General features: G+C 43.7%; 1 protein-coding gene across 14 annotated transcripts; it reads right to left on the reverse strand.

Annotated features, from left to right (window-relative positions):
• Window positions 1-48: 48 nt before the first annotated feature.
• PCBP2 (poly(rC) binding protein 2) lies at window positions 49-22,681 on the reverse strand. 14 transcript variants are annotated; one of them, XM_036758462.1, is made up of 15 exons: window positions 22,304-22,681; window positions 19,800-19,945; window positions 18,496-18,519; window positions 18,371-18,403; window positions 17,795-17,911; window positions 15,957-16,088; window positions 15,010-15,138; window positions 14,049-14,123; window positions 12,010-12,102; window positions 10,857-10,898; window positions 9,444-9,516; window positions 8,938-8,976; window positions 7,948-8,003; window positions 6,918-7,087; window positions 49-537 (listed from the first exon to the last, which is right to left on the reverse strand). In XM_036758462.1, exons 2-15 carry the CDS (start codon window positions 19,866-19,868, stop codon window positions 501-503), a joined length of 1,089 nt encoding a protein of 362 aa, XP_036614357.1. In that variant the 5' UTR covers window positions 19,869-19,945; window positions 22,304-22,681; the 3' UTR covers window positions 49-500. The 14 variants fall into 14 exon arrangements, with proteins under 14 accessions (XP_036614357.1, XP_036614358.1, XP_036614356.1 ...); XM_036758463.1 differs by having other exon boundaries at window positions 7,948-8,000; window positions 22,304-22,569; XM_036758461.1 differs by having other exon boundaries at window positions 7,948-8,000; window positions 14,049-14,135; window positions 22,304-22,569.

Here is a 22,681-nt window from a genome sequence, read left to right on the forward strand (position 1 = left end):
AGGGACACAGACAGAAGGGAAGTTAACAGGAATAAAACCCACATGAAGCACCGTGGCATCCAGTTTCTATTCACAAGGAAAAAGCTCCAGTCCATCTTTTAATTTTTTTTTTTGAAAAATTCCTGACATTACAGAACTAAACTGAAATGTATTAATATTCCACTCTTACATTTCAATGACAAAAACAGAAAAAAAAAAATTCATGAGCCAAAAAAAAAAAAAAAAACCAAAAACAAAAAAAAAAAACCAAAAACAAAACAAAACAAAAAAAAACAGGGAGAAGCTTATAAAACTAAATATGGTTCTCAGCGTTAACGGCTGAACAGAGAAAGGAATTAAAACGCTGTAATTAAAAAAATCACGAGTGGATGATAAAGTTGTGTAGAAACTGAAAATTTACAAACTATTTAAAACCTGGAATCGCTGACTGTTCAGAAACTACACAGATGGATCATGGGTGGTGAACAGCAGAAGGGGGTTATGGGTGAGTCTGCATTGTTCTAGCTGCTCCCCATGCCACCCGTCTCCGAGGAAAGCCTGCAACACAGAAATAGACAAAGCTTACAATCAGTTTTTCCTTTTTACCCAATAACCCCCACCTTTCCCCCAAATCCTCCTGGGGCAAGTGTGTGTAATTGTGTTTAAAAGGAGGTCAAAGAAAAAATGCCTGCCACCAAATTACCTCAGAATTAAGAGCTTAAGGGGTTAATTAATGGGTTATATCCTCCTGAGTTTTTCCGCTAACTCAAATCAGTTAAGTAGCACCTGTGTCTTAGATAACAGAACCATAGGGGCTGATGATCTTGAAAACTCTTTGGGCTTTTGATTTCCAGAAATTAAATTTTTGTAGCCAAGGCAGTGTAGAAGAGAATCAGTAGGATTGATGAGAAATAGAACCTGAGATCAAGAATTATCAATATCTATACCTTCTAGGTTTAGATATTAAGGTATACAACAGTATTGATCAGAAGAATATAATATAGTCCAAATAGATTTTCCCTGAGACTTTCTTTCCAGTTCCACGATCCATAGTTGTGATTGTTCCTTTCAAATACAGTGCCTCTCTCCGCTGCAAGAGATTGACCAATTCTATCTAGCCACAATGGCAGTTTATAACCCAGCTGATATGCCATTCTGGGTGTTAAGTAGTAAATAATTTCAACTTCAGGATTTTGACATGCTGTGTATAATGCATCCACTTTAGGGACAGTTTGAATTGATTGGAAGTCTGGCTAAGGCCTCCCTAATTTAGACACTGCTTTATATGATGAACACATATAAAGGCCAGTTTAGGAAAGAAGCAGTACACTGAAATATAGTAAAAGGGAAGGGCCTTGACCCACATATCTCTGAGCAGTAACTGGCCATATTTTAATTCAGAGAGGGCCATATTTTAATTCAGAGAGGGCAAGGGAAGACAAAAAAGGGGATGGGGGAGATTTGGAGCAATTGAGGTCAGTTAAAACCTAGCTAAGGATGAAAGCAGGGGTTCAGAGGAAGGAACTGTTGGGTGTGGCCTGGATCCAAGGCAGAAGACAAGCTAAAGCTATTGGAAGAGAATGGATGGAATGGAAGCATAAGAGCAACATTGGTCCCAAGGTCCCCGCAGGGTGAGCTGGGCCACTGGCCCAAGCCCCCACAGAGCCCAAGCTGTCCAAGGATGTGAGGGAAAACAGCCATAACCCAATGGAGCCTTTTTACATTATCTGCCAATACAAAAATTTAGAAAGTGCCACTATTACAGTGACCACATGGGGGCGCCCCAAGCCCCTAATTTCTATATGAAAATGAGAGCAATGTCCTGAAAACCTCCACATCATCTCTCAATTTTCTTTAACTTTCTCTTAGATCCCTCAAGGATCTAAAAGTCCCATTCAATAAATAAGCAGATTAAAAATAGAAGCAGGGGCTAGAAGAGAGAGAAGGTAGTGGTATCAGAATGCCATAGCACCAATGACACAATACACCAAGAAAGCAGGGCTATAAGAGAGGACATCCATTCCTCTATTAAACGTTTTTCAAAAATAACCTTCAACCTGGGAACTGTAACAGATCGTCTCGTGGTTGCACCCAAGGACCCACCCTTCTCCCTTCCCTAGGCCAAACCCATTCAGGACACATACTGAGTACACAGGCTCACATCCTGGACTAACAGACACTATATGGAATAGCAGAATAGAGAAAATGGCCTACAGGATTACAAGCAATAAATTTAATTGAATACAAAGCTAAACTAGAGGGGGAAGTCAATCTGTTCCTTCTCAAACTTCACTCTCTCCAATGCACCGGGCCTAGTACTCACCCTCCCAGCATCTTTTAAAGCCAACTGCACACTTGGCTAAGTGGTCAACCACCCTGGAAGCATGAATAATCCCACAGAAAAATTTCCCAGATTCCCAACTATCTTGTTTGCTTCTGGGAGATAAAATTGGGACTAGCAGTTCCTATGTTGAACCAACCAAAAATGAGTAAATACTAAAAAAAAAGAGACAAAAATCTTAATAAAAGAATCCAATTATAGTCCAATATCCCCAACTCTCATTTTCTATTGACTCAATCTTCCCAGTCCCAGCTTTGACAAATAACCTCACCTCTGTGTCCACAGGGTTAAGGGGCTTAAATCACTAAGGTCTTTTTATCTCTAATATTCTCCATGGGTTTTTCCCCTCAAGTTTTGTTGTTGTTAGAGGGGGTGGGTCAAAGTGGAATATCCATCATGAGTTCAGGGGAAAAAAGGCCAGTAGATTAAGAATCCAGTATACTCAAAGACCTCTAAAATATGGGAAGCCACAGGGCACTCAACAAAAATATGCATTATAGGATGACCACCATCCTACAACAACAAAAGAATTGAAACTACACCAGCATTTTATCAATTTTAAGAGGGACAGACAAGAAAAGAAAGCTCTTTGACAATACTTATAGGGAATAAGAATATACACTGCCACAGGACAACCCCTCCTACCTCAAATCCCACCATGGATAAAATATGAAACCAGACAACAAGAAAAGGTCTTAGTGGTATACACACACACACCTAATTTTCAGGTCAACACAAGGGCCCCTCCCCACCCTTTGCCCCTTAATAGCACATTGATAACTAACATGATTCTCACTCTGGCAATTTTATTACAGCTACACAAAGTTATTTCCAGCCAAGAGGCCTGCTAAGCAACTTAACTAAGAAAGAATTAAAAAAAAAAGTTTAACGGAGTAGCCTTTATTCATTAAACACAGACCCTAACACATTGTCATATTGCAAGGCAAAAAAAGCTACAGAAAGGGGGAAGGAAAAAGGGAAGGAGAGAGGGAGAGAAGTTGGGGGAGGGGAAGGAAGGGAGGAAGCAACAGCTAAGGCTCTAGATAAGGAATTCAACAAATCACAGACTCTGAAACAGGCAAACACTCAGCTCAACTGGCCTGGACCTAAGCAAGGATCTCCCCCCACCCCCTTCCCTCACAAAAGCACCAAGGAAGGTCACAAGCTCACAATTATTTGGTTTTCACCAATGTTAACACAAAGGAAAAAAAATAAAGCCCAGAAACACTTTTGAAGGGATGCCCCAGAAATCTGCCATCAGTAGGGAGAAAATCTCTGTTTCTCAGCTTTCAGTTTGTTAGTTACGCATGGCACGGCAGAGGTGGTGGTGGTGGCAGCCGAAGCCCCGGGACCCTTAGCAGCAGACACAACATTTAGAGCCAGGAGAGGGATGGGTTTCATGCCAAGCAGACTGGAGACACAAGGGGCGGTCGGAAGAGGGTTGGGGAGGCTGGAGGGTGCGTCGGAGGTCCCCGCTGTGGCGAGCGAGGGGGTGGTGGTGGAGGAGGAAGAAGAAGAAGAAGGGGTGGAGGGTTGAGAGAGGTTGATGCTGAGGTGATCAGGGATCGTGACGGAGGCTGCCTGGGAGGAGGGTTTAGCGTTTTCTAAACTGTAACAGAGGAAAAAAAGGAACAAAAAAAAAACCGGGTGGGTGGAAGGGAAGACCACAAAAAAAAAAAAAGTACAGGACAACGGCTTCAGTCATCAGTAAGTGCCTCTGGTTGTCAAACAGGAGCCTCTCAAACCAGCAGTTTTGCTAACTATATCGTATTTCTAGCCCAATCACCACCCCCACCCCCCATCCTCCATTTCTGTCTTTAGGATTTATGGCTTCTAGTGTTGCCTTAAACTGAGTACCTCAGATTTGCTGCACACTACAGTCAGCAACACATCCACTGGCTATTATCCCCCCTCCCACCCCAAGACAATAAGTGACCAGCTGAAAAGGGGAGTTGGATATTTGAGGTCGACATCCCTCCCACTCAAGACATCAATGTTGAGCCCTTTAAAAGTCAATTCAACTCTTCACATCAACATAGGGAAATACATTTGTGGCTCATTTTAAAACCAATGTGACTCTGGGAATCATTATTTATTCTCCTACTTTATTAATTGTAGAGCCATTAAAAAAACGCACACCAAGGTAGTGTAACCCTAAATTTGCTTATCATCTAGACAGCAGGGATGACGCTCAGCCAGCCCAGTATTTTGCTCATAAACCACTAAGCTGTAAAGAGAGTAGCACTTTGAAAGGAGGTGTTAATGGAGTAATATTAGAATTCTCTTGATTGGAAGAAGAGAAGCAGCAAGATTAAGAAAAGGCTTATTATTACTTCTACTAATACAACGCTGAAGCCCTGCAAAAGGTAAGAAAATAACTGATCCTTGATTTAAAAAAAAAAGTCTGTGTAGGGAAAGGGGCAACTGCAAGCATAGCTCATCCTGTCCGAACCAGAGATTTCCCATAACCTTTTTTCATGTAGTCTGATAAGAAACAAAACAAAAGTTAAGCATCTAAATCCAAGAGGAGCCAGGACTCCTTCCACCTGAAATTTTTAATTAAAAAGGAAAAGGGTGGCAGACAAAGAGGAAGCCATACCCTGCAGTAATACTCTACTCTCAAACCATTGTGGTACAGTTGAGGTAAGAAGGTTAAGCTTTATGGGATCCCCTCTTGTTCTCCAAAACTCAGTGCATACTATCTATTCAACAGGATGACCTAATTTGAACTATAGAGGGAAAAATAAGCATTATTAAAATGCACCACTCTGTCCAGTAAGAGAGCTAGCACAGAGCAAGCATTTGAATATTTGCAAACTAGCTACATTCATAGTAAGCTTGCTACGCAAAATAAAACAAAGTAAAACTACTTTCAGAATTCAACGAATGCTCAAAATTTGCCCCATCTCAGAAATAAACCTCTAAGTTAATAAGCAGCCTCTCTGAAGACTACCATTTCACAGTGAATTAAATAATATGCATGAATATGAGGACTAAATAAAAGACCCTATGATATTCAAACCATCCATTCTGCACATGCCCAAATATGCTCACACATTTTCTTTCCAAAAAACCCTATGATACTGCCTACCATCATTTGGAGAAAAAAAGGTGAGCAGGGACAAGAGGCAGAAAATCACTAGCCATTGACCTATGGGCAATGAATTCAAGGAAGGCAAGAAATGCAGAGTACTACTGGCCACAGGATTTATGATCAAATCTAGGATCAGGAGAGCAATAACAAAGTTATTACCAGTTCCCTTCCCCTTGGGTTAAACAATATGAAATAATTGTGAACAAGGGTAAACTCCCAATGTGCAGCCCCTTCTGCTTCTGGGTTTTGTTCCGGTTAGGGGTAGGTGGGGTGCACAGGGAATGAATGGTGTTTCAGTAAAGACTAAGAATTTATATACCCTTGAGAAAGGGAAAAGGATAGAAAATGGAGGCAAAACAGAACCAAAACATAAAATGGGGAGAGCAGCCTAATGCCATAGATCACTAAGCTAAACATGAAAAGGGATAAAAAAATCTGCATTCTCCCTGCCTCATTGTTCAGGAAACTGAGGCAGGTATATTCTAAGGGACCCCTCTGGCTCAATTATCCAGTCATATCTTTGTCACAGGCATCCCCTTATCTCCAGTCTAAGCTGAGTCCCACATCCTCGACGTAACCAGTTTAGTTTTAAGACATGTGATGGTCTTGTTCATAATGGCTCTATGGAAGGGATCTATGGGTGGTTTAAGGTCTTAGTCACAAGCCTAAAAGACAACATCACATAAAGGAAGGAGAATTGAAATTGCTTCTTCCAATGCTATCATTTTTTAGTAGCCACAAAAGCTCACTTACTACAGCTAAGTAGCATTACTTGATTTGAATAACGGCAAGAAAAGAATCAAGGGCCCACGACTAAATGGAAAAGGAGTTTAAAAAAAGGATGTTCTTACAACATGTTGGTTCAAGTGTGTCCTACCTGAAGCAATGGAACATTCTTGGGCAATCTCACACTATCATTAAATAGCTTTGAGCTTCAGTCCTCAGCTATAGATGTTCTTCATGCCTGTCACATCCCATTTTCCTCAATTCAATTAGAGAACATTTGTGAACTTTATTCCCTTAATTGTGTTATTTGAAGAAAGAGACCACAAATGGCAACTATGATAGGAGCCACAATGGCTAGTCTTGGTAATTTTAGTATCATGTCATGTTCATTCTGGCCAAACATAATTAACAAGAGACAAAGTGGGAATTTTATACCACAGCTACACTACTCTTCTCTCCTCTGCGTGGTCCCACAAATGAGTTATGTCTCATGCTACTACATGCCTTTGTTGAACCAAAGTACCAAGGTTCAGTATAGCTATTCTACTTTTTCCTCATACATGAGTAAGAGGGAAAAGAACCTAAGCAACACATCCAAAGTGAGAATATGGCTTTAGTTTAGGAACAGGGATAGCAGCCCCCTGCCTCCTTATACCTCAAAAGCACCTTCCAAATTAATAAACTCTTATCAAAATTAATAGTCCTTAGCCCAAAGCATAATATGCACAAGACACACATACCCCAACCAGTAAATCATCAAATTAGGAGGACCCTTACCTGACATTGATTAGATACTGGGCCAGGCTAATGCTGGCAGCAGATCCAGTGATGGTAACCTGCCTATCAGTAGATCCTTCCACTGGATTGGCAATTTTGATCTGAGCCCCAGACATCTGACGAATCTCATTGATTTTGGCGCCTTGACGCCCGATTATGCAGCCAATTAACTTGGGGAGAAGGGTCGCAAGAGGGAGGGGAGAAAAACAAAAAGGCAAACCAAATTAAGGATAGCTCCATGCCTATCCTAGAAAATTCTATCCTGTTCCCCATTCACCCAACTCAACACTTTGAACAGAGTAGGTGCTTAATAAATCCTTGATGAGGAAGGGTGGAGGAAATGTGGGTTTGTTATCCATATACTTCTGATGAGAAGGTCTGAACTTTCCTGTTACCAGTCTATTTATCTCCCCTTTTCTTTTGAACTTAAATCACTGGAGAGGTCAGAAGCCCCCAGGGTTTTTAATGCATGCATGCATGTGTATATATGCACATACATATATAGATCTTGCTATATATAAAACCAGATCCACATATATGTCTATCTACCTAAGCTGAAAATTATACTATGGAAATATATGAGTCCTAACTAAGGACTAAAGGGGACAAAGAAAGGCACACTGCTTAAGGGATCTACTTAGACTGGCTTAGACCACATACCAATCCCATCTACCGTTGAGTTAACTCAATTCAGAAAGCCTTAGCTGCTTCAATAACAGCTCAAAAGACTGTGAGTCTGGTGGGAAGCACAAAATGAAGAGGGCAAAAAAAAAAAAAAAATCAATTCTACCTAGTGTCATCAGTCCCAGGTTTAATTACAAAAAACTGTTCTGTATTAAGAATTCAAGAATGACTTTTGCCTTTGGTTTTAGGAGCACAGGAATTCTACTTAGGGTGAACAATTACCATTCAGCATGCAATTCTTCTACCTTTAAATGGGCCTTATAACCCATTCTTATCTTGCCGAAATTCCCTTATCGCCCCTAAGTTATCTAATGACTCCCACCCACTATCTACCAAATAAACTTACGTCATTTGGAATGGTGAGTTCATGAGAAGTAGTCTGAGCAGATGCATCCAAACCTGCTAAAAGACAGAAGAGACCAGGGAAAATTTAATGCACAGTGGAGCAGGCTCCCACTGTGTAGCATATTAACCTTAATAGGAAACAGAACAGACCACAAAACCCAGCATTGACTGTTGGAATTCATGACTACCTTGGTGAGGCTCCCAAGGAGGAGGAAAAGGTAGATAATGCTGTAAGTGTTTCCTCCACAGGAACCCTTCCCCTCAAAGAGGTCGCCTCTTATATTGCCTTCCTTTCAAACCAGGCCTGCAGCTTAGAAAGGGTGCAGGGGACCCTCACACCAGGCTTTGTTTGGAAAGCTTCAGCTACTCTCCCACTCCATCAGCAACCACAGTTGGTGTGTTCCAACTCTGCCAATCTTACCCGATGCCCACTGACACCAGTACCGAGAATACCAGGCCAGTTATCAGGAAGCCAGGGATTTGCTTGGCACACATGCAGAGTTGCATTTTAAGTACAACCACACCAAACACACCCCAGTTTAGCCTAGACAAGTTCAAAAGGATAAAAACTGGCAGTCAATAAGGGGGAATTAAGGCCGGGGTTTCTCTAGATTCTCCCCCTATAAAATGGTCATCAATTTTTCTTCTTTTTCTTTTCTTTAAAAACCAAGTTTTCCGCCCCCAGCATGAATCCCATTCCCCAGCCATTTCAGAAAGCAGCAGAGGACCTGGACTAAACAAACCAGTCCAACTGATTAACCCTTCCAGCCCCATTCTGCTCTCAGCTGTGGCTGCTTGTCTCTACAGGTTTTAAAAGGGGAAGGACCAGATCCATCAAGGGACCTCAGGGCTTCAGGACCACACCAATGCTCTCTCAGCTCCTTTGCCATGTGAAGGTCGCTGGTATGGTTTGTGGGCAGTGAAACAAAAAAGACTCCAACCAGTTTATTAATATAACAGTAGAATACTACAGATTTTTTTTAATCATTACCCCAATAGCCTTTCACCTCTGGAGAGCTGGATTCAATGCCTGTTAAGATACAAGTGAAAATGAGTTTGGTGGTCTCGTCCTAATCCCTAAGGGACAATTCATCCTTATAAAAAACTCTACACAATTTGGCACAATGGATAGTCTCTACCCAGGTCTAGGAATAGCTGGTGGAGAGAAAGGGGGTGCCAGTCAGATCCAGGAGGCAGCAATCAGAATGGGTGAGAAGAAATATAGTCAGCCTACCCTGGGCCTGACAAGCACTCCCAGCCCTCCCCCCCAACCTTCCAGGGCCATTTTTAAAACAATTCACCCCAAAAGAAAACCACGTTTAAAAAAAGAGACATTACCTCCTGGGGTCTAGGCACACTAGACAGGCTTTAAACACAGCAGGATGCCTGGTATCGCAGTTTTGGTTTTTTGTTTGTTATTAGAGACAAGCTGGGGCCTTGGGGCCTGGCCTCTGGCTTGCATTATACCTTACAGAACAAATACTGAGGTATCCATACCACTGAATCCGGTGTTGCCATGCGTCATGGGAAAGTGAGACTGTTGCATTGCCAACTGGTGCAGCTTGGTCAACTGGAGAAGAAAGGAGAGAAATAACAGGCTTAAAAAAATAACAATGTAGGACTCAAAGGGTACTTATATTTAAGAAACAGAGAAATACTCAATCCACAAAAATTGTCAAATCTCTCCCCCACCACAATCCACCACTAAAAATGGGAAGCTTAAATAATTCCTGGGGATGGGCATTCTCTTGGGACAGGGAAGGGAGGGTTTGAAAAAAGGGAAGAGAAGAAACAAGCTTAAGTTATATGATAAGTAGGAGCATCCACCCTACACCCACTCTTGAGTGCTACTCCACAGAGGCCTCTGCAGCCAGTGCAACCGTTGCCCCAGGGACAAGCACACACAAACTAAGAAAACAAAACTGCAGTTGGCTACTAAGGAAAACACACCATGCAGGATTCTGTCAGTACTGGGAAGAAGGTAGGGAAGTTAGAGGGCAGGGAGACTGTAAGGAGGGGAGATTAAGAAAAGAAACCAAATTATGTTTGGCATCAGCCCACCCACTTCTCAAGAACATTTCCAAGAAGCTACGTCCCTCTTCTACATAAAGCTACCCTGCACCTGCTGCAAACAATTCCTCCATATCCACTTTCCCCTCACTGGGCTTCCCACTAAAAGAATACCAATTTCTCAATTCCCCAAGGCTAATGCTCAGCTCCTAAAAGATTAGTAAGGGTGAAGAATGTAGGAGGAAATAGCCAAATCTGAACACCAGAATCTCTATAGAGCACTTTCATTTCCCAATTTAATGGAGGAGCTGAATTAGGAAATTTCAGGTTCCTGTCCCATTCCTATCAATTAATAAGTACCCTCAACCCACCTTCCCAAGACTCTGGGAATACTCTGGTCCCACTCCCCCCTCCACCCCGCCGCCGCCGCCGCCGCCGCCGCCGCCGCCCCCCTCCCTGAAATAGAAAGAGGGCTACATGCGAGGAGTTTGTCAGGGAAAGACAGAGGAAGGGACACCAGCCCACTACATCAGTCAAAATCTGCTGTGCCCTGAGAGAACAATGACAATTTATCATGGTGTGTCTGCTTTGTTTTCTCTTTTACAGAGGGCACTAGAACCAGATGGGGTTACGTACAAGTTGCGCATCTTTGGGCTGCACCTTTCAGGTGGGTACAAATGCCAACAGGGAAGAGGAGGTGGCATAATGCCCTGATGTGATTTCTTAAATTATTATTTAAGGACTTAAGTTATGGAATAGTATTTTAAGGAAAACAACTTGTTTTAAATCACATCTGATTTTAAAACCCAGCTCACTTCCGGCTACTTGGATGGGAGAAAGCACTCAGAAAATTTGATGGGAAAGGGAGCTTTCAAAACAAGAAGTGAAAACAAAACTTACATCTGGCTGTGGAATGGCATACTGTCCTTGAATGGTATAGGCCTACAAAAGGAGGAAAACAGTCCTATTAAAAACCAATCGTGGACAGCCACCCAATGGGGGGAAAAAAGACAAAGATTTCAACTAGCCAGGAAGCCAGAGAGCTGAACTGGAGGAACAGGGGAGCCAAGGATTCAGGCAGTAGACAGGTATCTCCTACACATGAATGGACCTGCAAGTTGGCTTTGCATGGACACTGAGCACGACCTGTTTATTCTGGGGAGCCTGAGGGAAAGGAACTGAGGTCTTTGTAAATATGAAGTGTATACAGATCTGTTTCTCAATGGAAATGTGAGACATGGTATAGGAAATCATGTCCTAACTGACCAACCCTCCTCCTCCTCCCTGGGTACACAACATCCTTGGAGGAAGGGAAGACTTATCACTACTTTTCTCAACCCCAACAACACTGTGGTTATCCCCCCTTCTCTAGGTGACATGAATGACTTGTGTCTATGTGATGTCTTGAGTTGCTACCCTGTCTCTATCCCTCTGCTTGCTCTATAGTCTTCTAAAAGAACTTTGATGAGCTGGAAAGCTAGCTGGACTCCTGAGATTGGGAACTACCCAGATGAGTACAGTAATTCCTGTACTCAAACCTTACTTTCTGCCCCCTCCCCTCCACAGTTGCCACTTGTAGCATCCACTATCCCTCTTCCCCCCACCACCACAACCTCCCCAACAAGTTAGCTGGGCCTTTGGGGCAGTGGGGTAGGGGTCAAGAAGGGAAGGAAGAGATGGGAAGTGAGGGAGGGAGATGGGAGTGGCTGGTTAAGAAGATGTTCTGAAGCATCTCAAGCTTCTCCCATCAGCTGCCAGTTCCCAGGTGCACCCAGGTAGGGGTAGGAGGAGGGTGGAGATGGGGTAGAAGGAAGTGGGAATGGGTGGGGAAAGGGGTTGAACAACAACAAAAAAAGAGTTGGTGTTACCATCTGATGGGCTACGCGGCCTGTGTGAAATGAGGTTGGGGGAGGGGGGGGTCAGTCCAGGTCCCCGTGGACAGGTGGTGTCCACAGCACAAAAATCACCAGCGCCACTGGCCCCCCTCGTGTTGGCAGTCTCGGCTGAGGCGGAAGGATTGAGTGAGCCTTGGAGACTGAACATCCCCTCTCACCTCTAGAGGTGGTCCCTCCAGGTCAGGGTTGAGGCACATGGACGGGGTGGTGTGGGGAAAGCTCGCACTGTCGCTGCCTGTGCTGTACCTGTCCTGTGGATAAATAGAGGATTTCAGTCTCCAGGGCTGTCAATCCGGCACCTTGTCACCAGCATGAAATTCACACAAAAAAAGTCGTTTAATTTTTTTTTCCTTTTTCCTTTAAAAGGAGCTCACAACATGGTTTGAAACGAGCCGCAGTGTTTGTTTCTTTCTTTTTTAAAAAAAGTTACCTAGTGGCAGATTTCACGCCGCGCGCTTGGGCTGTTTTTCAACAAAGGGAGAGGGATGGAAGAGCTTAAGGAACCAGACCTAGGGCAGTTCCAGGGATTCTTTATTGAGTAAAATGACCCTGGAGTCCACTCCACCACACAGGAGCAGAAGGGACACATGTCCACTTGTGGGCAGACTGGAAGCTGGTCCAAACAAAAAGGCCAGTGAGAAGAATGTTCCAGGGCTGGGCCACTCATGGAAGAAGCTGCAAGCCTTTAGAGGGTGGTCAACTGAAAGGGAATTGCCAGGGAAAAAGGGAGGGGAGGAAAGAGAGGTATGAAGGGGAAGGTGGTAGGTTGGGGAACGGAAAGGAACTGAAAGCAGGACATGTAAAGGGACCGCAACAGCCTGGGACTAGTGCAAGTCCCAAACCAGAATTGGAAAATCCAGGAGTAGTAACCTGGACCTCCAGTTTAGAGTAGAAAAGTCCTTAACCTACCCCTCCTTACTGTACTGACTGGGTCTCTGCTTATCCCACCTATCTGCCCCTGTCTCTCAAAACCAGTTTTCATGGTGGTGTATGAATGCTAACAGTGAGTGTACTGTGTACCTACTGAATGAACCAGAGGTATGTGATTTGCCTTCAGGGCTCTGTGAGTCTTTAGGATTCCAAGTCAGCCTAAACATTGTGCCAATTCTCTCAAAATGTGAATGAGATGGACCTCAGGACTATGATGTTCTGATCCCAGGCCCCTCTGGTATCCCCTTTATATCTGGTTCCAGGTCAAATGGAAACAAAGTAGAACTGGTAAGCAGAGGTAGAAAACAGATCATGCTCGGGGTGGAAAAGGGCTCAGCTCCATCCACTTGCCCCAGCCAGCTACCAAAGTAACAAGTTATGTTTTCAAGTTGAACCGCAATGCTCCCATACTAGCCTACCTATTATTACTTCAAATCCTAATAGAATGGCTCTTACAGGATGCTGGCCAATTCCCCTGTGATTATCACAAGCATGGCCTGGGTTTAAACCACACTGCAGGAAGCAAATTTAAGGGAGTATTAGCGTAAAAGGGGTGCTTTGGTACCCTCCGAGGTTCTAACACCAACGAGGACAACAAGCTCCCTTCAATTCTTATACATTGCCCTAGCTGAGTCACATATATACATATATACACCATGTGGATTCAGAACCAGTGCTTACGGAGGTTAAGAGCCTGGGAGACAACACACTGGAGTTTGGGGGTAAGGGGATAGGAGCAGGGGAGGTGAGGTGGGGGGGGAGGGGAAGTTTGTAGGACACTCAAGTTCAGGACCCTCGGTTTGACAGACCACCGTCCAGATAATCTTCCTCAGAGGTCTAGTCCTTTAAGACCTCCAATAAGACCTCTAGATCATCCCATTTTAATCAGAATATGAATGGGGTGTGTGGGGGGAGGGAGGAGGGGAGTGATAGATTATTTAACCCTCTCTCTGCTAACCCATCCTCCCACTAGTTTCCCTTCTCCAAATACAAATACCTCTTCAGAGTGCCTACAGAACTTCCAATACCTGCTGAAAATTAAAGAGGGGCTCAACATAGCTCTCTCTAAGAGGAAAAAAAATGCTTAACTTTAATTTTTTTAACTCAAAAAGAAAAACAAAATACAAAAAAAGCAGAGGAAGGTCATATGGTGACCTGAATACAGCAAACATGCAGAGTGGCCTGGTGTGTTGCTGGCAAAGTTGGCAGCTGAAATATAACTTGCCCACCCCGACCCAGCAATGCCCACAAAAATCAAGTTTCTTACCTGACCACCTGCAAAGATGACTGGAGAGCTGGACGGCTTGGGCCGGTACGGGATGGTCACGCCCTTCGGGGGAGACTGGGAGAGAGTCAGAGGGGAAAAAAAACAAAAAGAGATAAGGTTTCAAAGCTGTTTCAGCTGTGTGGCTAATGCTCACACAGGTCACAATAAAAACATAGCAAATCACCCAGTCTTCTGCCTAAGTATAATCTTTAACAGTTTGAAGAACATACAATAGCACTGGCCTAAGTTCTAGCTCTACAAGAAGCCTGGACGTTAGAATTTAAAACAAAATGGTCTCCAAAAAGATTTTAAACTATGCTGAAAAATGACTCTTCTAAGTATATTAATGGCAAGAAAATCTGCATATGAATTGATGTTATGTAACAGATAAGCCAAAGATACGTGGGGCTTTTTATGCTCTGGACCTTCTAGACCAGAAGGTCAAAAAAACCCAGAAGTTTGTTTCTGGCTTGATTATAGGTCTTGTCCACCCAGGTAACATAGTCTGGCTGTTTTATACCAACCGCTGCTTCTTAATTTCTGATATTATTAAATTTCCTTTTTTTTTAATAAAACCAAATCCAATTTTATAACCTCAAATTGTTTTTTCTTCCAAACCTGTACTATTTGGGATTAGATCAATAGCATGGTGCCAGACTTCATTAAGTCTGAACTTTTAAAAGTTAACACCCTATCCTGTGAGTCTAACCTGGGGCACTTCTGTCATACACCATGCCCAATTAATGACCTCCCTCCCTCCCTCTTTGAAGTTCAATAGGTAGAGATCATTGTCACTCAGTAGTTTGTGTCAGAGCTCTAGACTTCATAAAGCCACAGGGAAAGAAAAATATAAATACAGAAACTGATGCTTTCCAAATACCCTCAGCCTAATTCTAGCCTATCTAAATTTACTTTATGTGTTGCCCCCCCATCCCCCAACAGCATGAGCCTGAGGGCTTACCTCCAACATGACCACGCAGATCTGTTTGACACACTCAATGATAGATTGCGGGATGCCAGCAATAGTGATGGCCCGCTCAGTTGAGTTTGGTAGCATATCCCCTGCCACCTGGACCTGAGCCCCTGTACTCTTTGGGGGAAAAAATGTAAACAGAACAAGTTAGACAAGCATACACTTTATTACCTTCCCACTGGTAAGTAGGAAGCTACAAGCCCCAGTAGTGCCTTATTCCCATAAGCTATACCCTTCCCCCTTCAGCACTCCCTACTCTTCCCCCATTCCAGCTGAAATGGTATAATCCAAGCTGAAAATAAGTCAGGCTCCAGAAGCCGGGGGCTGAGTAACAGACTAAATTTAACCTGATCCCAAGAAAAGGTTCCTTCAAGACTGTGCCTCCAAGCTAATGACCTACCTACTCTTTTGCCTCTCCTGGCCAGAGGAAAAAAACATACCAAGAAAGCATGTTCTCTACAGGGCTCATAGCTATTTCTCCAGAACAAGTTTTTCCCCCCAGAAAACATTCCTCTAGAAGCCATTCAAGTTTCATTGACATTCAAACTTACCTCCCACCAGAATGCATAAAAAATTTTGCTTCTATAACTCAGTAAGACAGAATTCCACCTAAAATTTAGGTTTTCTACTTCCCCATCATACAAAGACTTGATCAAGAAACAAATTATTTTCCCAAATTCTATCTTACATTCCAATAAAACAACTCCTATGACTCCTAAGTTCCCAAAGACCCTCTTTCACAAAGGCCTAAGAACCAAACTAGTAACGGCCTCCATCCCATTAACTAACCCCAAGTAATTCTAACAGGGTTGAAAGAGACCAAATTTTTTATTCAACCCAGATCCTGACAATTCTAAAAGCCAAAAGAGCTACAAGCATACTGGGAGTGGGGCAGAATAGTTCAGGCTCCTAAAAGATACTCAAAATGTGCCAACCTCTCTTATTTCCTTGATCTTGCATCCTCCTTTTCCAATGAGAGAGCCACACTGGCTAGCAGGGACCACAAGCCTCAGGGTCACTGGGGGTCTACTGGCAGCTGTACTATTGGTCATAGAGCTGCTGATGTCCTATAGGAGGAAGGAAAGAAGGTCAGGAAACTAAAGGGAAACAATCAGATTTTCTGCAGTCAAGAGGAAACAGAAACTACTAATTAGTGCTTGGCATTCCATGCTAGACCCATTAACTGTAAGGCACTTTTCTCTGAGGCAGAGAACATGCTCCATCCATTAGTGGCTTTCTCTGAGCTCGAGTCCTCTTTCTCCTATGCACAGGGGCATGATTAGTTAGGGGCACTAAGTAGTGGGGAGGGTTAGGCCTGTCAAATAGAGGCCACAAATAATCAATGAAATAAGCTCTCTGGAAGAGTTTGTAATTAGACCAAAAAAAAAAAAAAGGCAATTGAATAGTTACAAACCACTGGTATGAAAGAACTATGGACTGGAGTCTCATTGTTCCAAAGTACCAAATGCTGTAACACTACTCAACTATCACAAACTGTTACCCTATTTAACACTCAGGAAATGAAAAAATCCAAAGTATCCGCTGCTCAGCAAATTGTTTTGATTTTTGAAATGGGAATACCTCTACAAATGGCTCATCTGATCTTAAAGGGGGAGCCTTATGTTACCTTGATAGACTAGCACTATCAGTAGATCCAGAATATAAGAGTTCCTGCCAAGCAATTCTTTTAGACTTCTTAAAGTGTATGGTCTGTACTAGAATTAATTCCAAGTCACTGAAAGCAGACCCAAGTCCCATCTTTGGATAATAGTGTCCCTAGGAATCAATGAACCTGGATCCAGGAAGCAGAAGGAATCAGGCAGTGAAAGTCTCATGCTTGATAATATGAGGAAAAGAATATTTTGACCTTAAAAAAAATGAGGGGAGGGGGAAACGGGGAGAAAAATGTACATAACACTTAAGGTTTAGCAGGATTCCTGCTGATTTAAAGGAAAAGTTTCTGACCCTGAAAAGGATAAGGTTTCAGGTACCATTAAGCACTGACCACAAGCCAAAGCAGCAGCCAGATGAAACCTTTGCCTGTGGTATCAATTGCACAATTGGTTGCAGTACAGAAGGGTGAGGAGACTGAGGAAAGGGCAGCTGATAACTTATTTCTAATACAGACATTCATGCTTTTTCTTTAGATAGCTGACCAAAAAATGTAACATACTAATGGTAAACCATGACATACTGGCCTGGGCATTGGACAGTGAGGAAAATATGGATTCAAATATTGCCTCAAATTTTTTTTTTAAGATGTGTGACCCTAGGTAAGTCACCAAAGCTCTTTGCCTTGGTTTTCTCATGTCTAAAACAAGTATTAGACTCAAAGTCCCACCCAACTCTAAAACTAAAGATCTTACTATCTCCATTTTCTGAGTTTTTGCTTTTGCATAAAACCAGAAAGCTCTTAGAGGATTGCTGGAGTTATGCTTTATAAACATGAAGCATTGTTTTGTTTTCCAATATGGAGGGAGCTAGTAGTGCTTATTTTTGGTGTGATAGTGACAACAGTATTTAAATTTAATTTTAGACCACAGAGGTGTTTTTGTATTTTTTATTGGGGGGGAGGGGCTGGGTGAATATATGTGCTAGAAAGGATTTTCACATCCAGATTATTAGCAAGATGATGAAAGCCTAAAAACCTAAGACAATTAAGATCCTATTTGGATCTCTAAACACCACGGGGACACAAATGTGTATTTCCTTTTTCTCCCAGAAAAAAAATTTAACAACCAAGAGCCCTTGCTGTGCAGAGTAACAAACCAACCTCTTCCAGTTTGTCAATAATCATTGCAAAGGCTTTAAAGATGGCATTGGTGGGTCCAGCCAGAGTAATTATTCTCTCAGGACAATTCCCTTCTGAGATGTTGATACGTGCACCACTCTGGGGAAAAAATATAAACACAAGAGATTAAAAGGCAAATGAGAGAAACCAAGTACATACACAAAATACCCAACACAGTCCGTCCCCTGCCATGTCGTCCCTCCCCAACCCCCCCCCCCTTCAATCAGATTTAGGTGTGAAGGAATAAACATTTGACTCTGGGAACAGGCAAAGCCATCATTATTCTCAAACCTATTCTGTGCTTAGCTCTCCTTCAGCAGACTACAGCAGCCATCTTAGGTGCCAGATCTAGGCTGAGATTGGCCAGAACTACATTTCCCAGCATTCCTTTCTATCACATCAGAATTATCATTTGCTGCCAGAATGAGCTCAAGTAAACAAGCTAGTAATACCAGTTTCTAATATCTCCTATTGGGACCCTCCTCCCACCTATGCCTAATTTCTGATTCCTTGTAGGTTTTTACCTACTTTTCCAACATACACGCCTAAGAAACTTACCTCTTCACGCATCTTCTTGACCGATTCTCCTTTCTGCAACCCAAGGAAAAGACAAGAGTAAACTCCAATTGCTTCACAACCCTAATTGGCTAAACAGTAAATAAGATGAAGTGAACCTGTCTTACCTTTCCAATAATGCTTCCAACTTCCTGTAATTAGGAAAATAATTATCAATAAAGAGAAATATTCAAGAATATAGTGAAATGGAAATGGTCATTCCTCTGTCCAACTAATCCATTGCTCCTTGGATCTCAGTTACCACAAAGCCAAACAATAACATTATCTCGAAGATACCAGACAACATTAGATTCAATGGAAGTTACAGCCACCCAAAAGCAGAATTGGGTACCTTTGGGAACAGTGAATTCCTTCTCAAAAGGCAGAAATGGGGGCAGCTAGGTGGCCCTGGAGTCAGGAGGACCTGAGTTCAAATCCAGTCTCAGACACTTGATACACTTACTAGCTGTGTGACCTTGGGCAAGTCACTTAACCCCAATTGCCCTGCCTTTCATCTTCCAAAAAAAGAAAAAAAAAGGCAGAAATGACCATGAGAGGGGAGGAAAGGGAGGAAGTGAGAGATGATTTGACCACTGAGTCTAGAAGATACTCTCATAACTCCCTTTTAACTCAAATTCTATAACTATATTGCCTCTTTTTTTCATTTTTACCCTTTTCAGGTCCTTTTATCATTCTCGTTTAGTTCTTTAATTCAACATATTTATCACATTTTGAGTGGAAAACAATGGTCCCGTGATTTCATTTTTATAGTAATTTTTGGTAAAGAAGTTCCCTACCAATGCTAGACGATGACCTGCACTGAGGATTTATATGACTTGGCATCCAGGGTCAACACAGTCCATTATTATGCCCCAGGTAGCACTTGAACTCAGGTCTTCTCTAAGGCCATCACCAAGTTCACCAAACTGCTTTTCAACTAGCTCAGGAAGATTCAATGATTAGATAGCACTGATAGAAATTGGCCTAATTAGTAGTTGTGCTAAGTATTTACATTTATAGTTGTGTGCTCACAAGATATCTGTCTACAAGTATTCATGGGGAGGAATAAGTTCCACAGTACTAAAGGTTTTCAAGCACAGGTACAATGACACCTGTGGATTCATTTCAAAGAATAATTTCACAGAGATTCCCCAAATACTTCGCAGGTCCTCTATCCCTAGCCATTGGGCTATGCAGTAGCCTCTCATAATCTTGCCTAAGAAATGTATCCAACCTTTTCTGGAAAAGGTAGAGTTTGCACAGAAAGAATGCCTGCCTTTTTCCTTACCACCTCCCATTTCTCTCTACTACGGTAAGCCAGAGTGCTGTAGCTAGGCATCTCGTTGTGCTAATCTCAAGAATTCCAAAATAGACTCCTCCCCTAACATTTACTATGACCCAATTTCCCACCAAGGAAGAAGCTGGCACATACCTTTCCATGCATAAGTAGCCGGATGGTGAGAGTGACATTTAATCCACCTTCAATCACACCGGTGTCCATGTCGAGCAGTGTTCTGGGGATTTGGACTTTGTAAAGTGGTCAAGTCTTTGGTCACTGGTGCGAGTGGAAGCCAAAAACTGGAATGGCAAACGGTAAATTAAGTTACGACAGTAAAAACTTAAGGAAAAACTCCTTTTTGCCACCTGGGCAACTTTATCCTTGATGAGTCTCTACAACTTAATGCTTTTACTTTCATCCGCTACAATTAAACAGACCCCCCCTTTGAAAAAATGGCAGAGAATTTATTCATACGTATGACTGTGGAATGAATTTCATGGTAATAATGGCTTTTGCATTAAGGTGGCAGAGAACTGCTGAAGATGCACCAGGTTTTACTTCAAAAAACACCATCTTAGGACCACAAGGTTACCCTCCAGCTACAACCTCAAATGAACCCTACTCATATCTCTTTCTAAACTATTTAAATACAATCTTGCCGGTCTGTCTCCTCAAACCTGGAAGCCCCAGTTTTCCCCCATCCAAATGAACAATTTATAAAGTCAGATTCCTTACTAGAGGCAAATCCTAGGTCAAGAGACTGCAGTTATATACAGTATAGGAGTTCCTACTTATAATTAACACATCAACTTTTTTTTTTTAACACATCAACTTTTGATAGGTGATAAATTTTCACATATACTACTTGATGCTCCTGACAAGGTCATATACTAAATATTCACTTTACATCATTGACTTGACCAAGGTCCCAAAATTCTAGTGTCTTCTTATTAGGGCCCAAACCTAGGATCTGTGGCTCCTTGAAGTACTCTATCATTAACAGTACCATTCAACCAGAGTCAACTAAGAAGCAAAAATACAGTATGTCCCACCTATTACATTCATTGATTCCCCTCCCCCAAGTTCCTGGGAATAGGGACTCACAAAATCAGATTATTTAATGTTTTTTCTTAAATTGCTTTAAATGGTTTCCCCCCATACTTTCTTCTGGGGGGAGGGGAACTGTTGAGATCTTGGCACAGTTTAGCCACAAGCAATTACTTCCCAAACTATAACAACCATTTCTGCAACCTAACGCAAGATGTCCCCTCATCCTTCTATTTCCCCAATGACTTTTCAAACAACACCCCCTTATCTCTCACCGACACAGACCTCAGGGACCTCTCTACCTCCTGAAAGAACCAGATTTACTACCTCTTTATCTTGCTTTAATATAAAAAAGTAGGTCCAAACAATTTTGTAAAGACTTTAAAATTATTACCGCCTTACCCTCACCCCCTTAAAGTAGGGGATTAGCCCCTGACTACCAAGAACCTGGAGAAAACTATCTGAAAGTAGAGTCTGGTAAACTATAGCCAAGAACTCAGATGAGCGTAAGAAAGGTGAATAAAGATAAATAACATAAAAAGGTATCATCCATCTATAATCTGCAGAGTGGTTTGTGGCTTTTTCTTTTCTTCAAAAGTTTAAGATTTCTAACATCAAGATTCACTGACCAAATTTTATAAGACGTATTTTAGAAACAAGAAATGATGCTCAACAAAGTTTGAAGGACTAAGATAAATTTCACCCAATTTTAAACCATTAATTGGATTTTAGGGAACTAGATTTTCTCCTCTTCTGAAACCTCAATTTTGGGCGTCTTTAACCCCACCCCCTCCCTATTAACCTGGGGGAGATAGGAGGCTGCATTTTTTAACCCCAACACTGCCGACTTTCTCGCCACCTCAGAATGTAAGTAGGAACGGATGTTAAGCGTATCAATTGAAGGCGCCTACCAAATGCCCCATAAATATCTCCGCGGAGAACTAAAATGAGGATGATGCTAATCTTTCCTAAGTGTTACCCAGTTAAGAAAATATCCCACATAACCTTTTAGCTGGGATGGGGGGGTGGGGTGGGTGCAGTCTACCCTTTCTCCATCGATCCTGACACTCCGTCACTTCTCATCCGGGCATTTCCCACTTTTAAAAAATTCCTCCACCACCACTATCCCCCCCCCCCAAAAAAGGGGGGAAAGAAAAAAAATAAACGGCTCGGACGGGGGAGGGCGCTGCGGTCCGGGGGGAGGGGCCGGACCAGCGGCGCCTCCTCGTGTGGCTGCGCCAGCAGCCGCCCCCCGCGGGGAGCCGCGCTCACCCGCCCGGCCAGCCGGCCATCGCCTCACCCCCGCCCCCCCGTCAACCAACAAACCCGCCGCCCCCCCCAACCTGCCGCGCGCGCGCCCTCCCAGACTCTTGCGCAGCCGCCGGAGGGGGGGGGGTGGTGGTGAGAAAGGGCCTTGCGCGCGGCCTAGTAGGCCGCGCCGAAGCCAGGGCCTCGCGTGAGCCGCCGGGCGGGCGGGGTGAGGGGGAAAGCGGTCACGCGGTGTTACGCGAGGCCGGGGCTCGTGACGGGGCCTAGGGCCGGCTAACAGGTAAGGGGGGGAGGGGAATGAGAAATAAAGTCAGAGGCGGAGGGGGAGTTCTGAGGCTTACCTTCGGGCGCGAGGCGATTGAAGGGAAAAGGGGGAGCGGGCGGGAAAGGGAAGGGCGGGAGGCCGGGGGCGGAACAATAGGGGCGGGCGGGAAGGCGAGGGGGCACCCACGGGCGGGCGGAGGAGGAAGGGGGGGGTGGAGGAGGAAGGGGGGAGAGCGACCCCGGGGCGGGTGGAGGGCGGCGGAGGGCGGGCGGGCGGGCGGAGGGCGGGCGGGCGGGAGAGGGCGCGGGCTGCGGCTGCTCCGGCTGCTGCCTCTGCTGGTCTGGGAGGGGGACGGGGCGGAGCGGCCCGCTTTCAACCCCGCGCACCCTCCGACCCCGGAAGCGCTAACCGCCCCGGGGGCCGGCGAGGCGACGGCAGCGCCCAAACCTCCCCC

This window comes from Trichosurus vulpecula, chromosome 5, assembly GCF_011100635.1.
Source record: "Trichosurus vulpecula isolate mTriVul1 chromosome 5, mTriVul1.pri, whole genome shotgun sequence".
Classification (NCBI taxonomy): Eukaryota; Metazoa; Chordata; class Mammalia; order Diprotodontia; family Phalangeridae; genus Trichosurus; species Trichosurus vulpecula.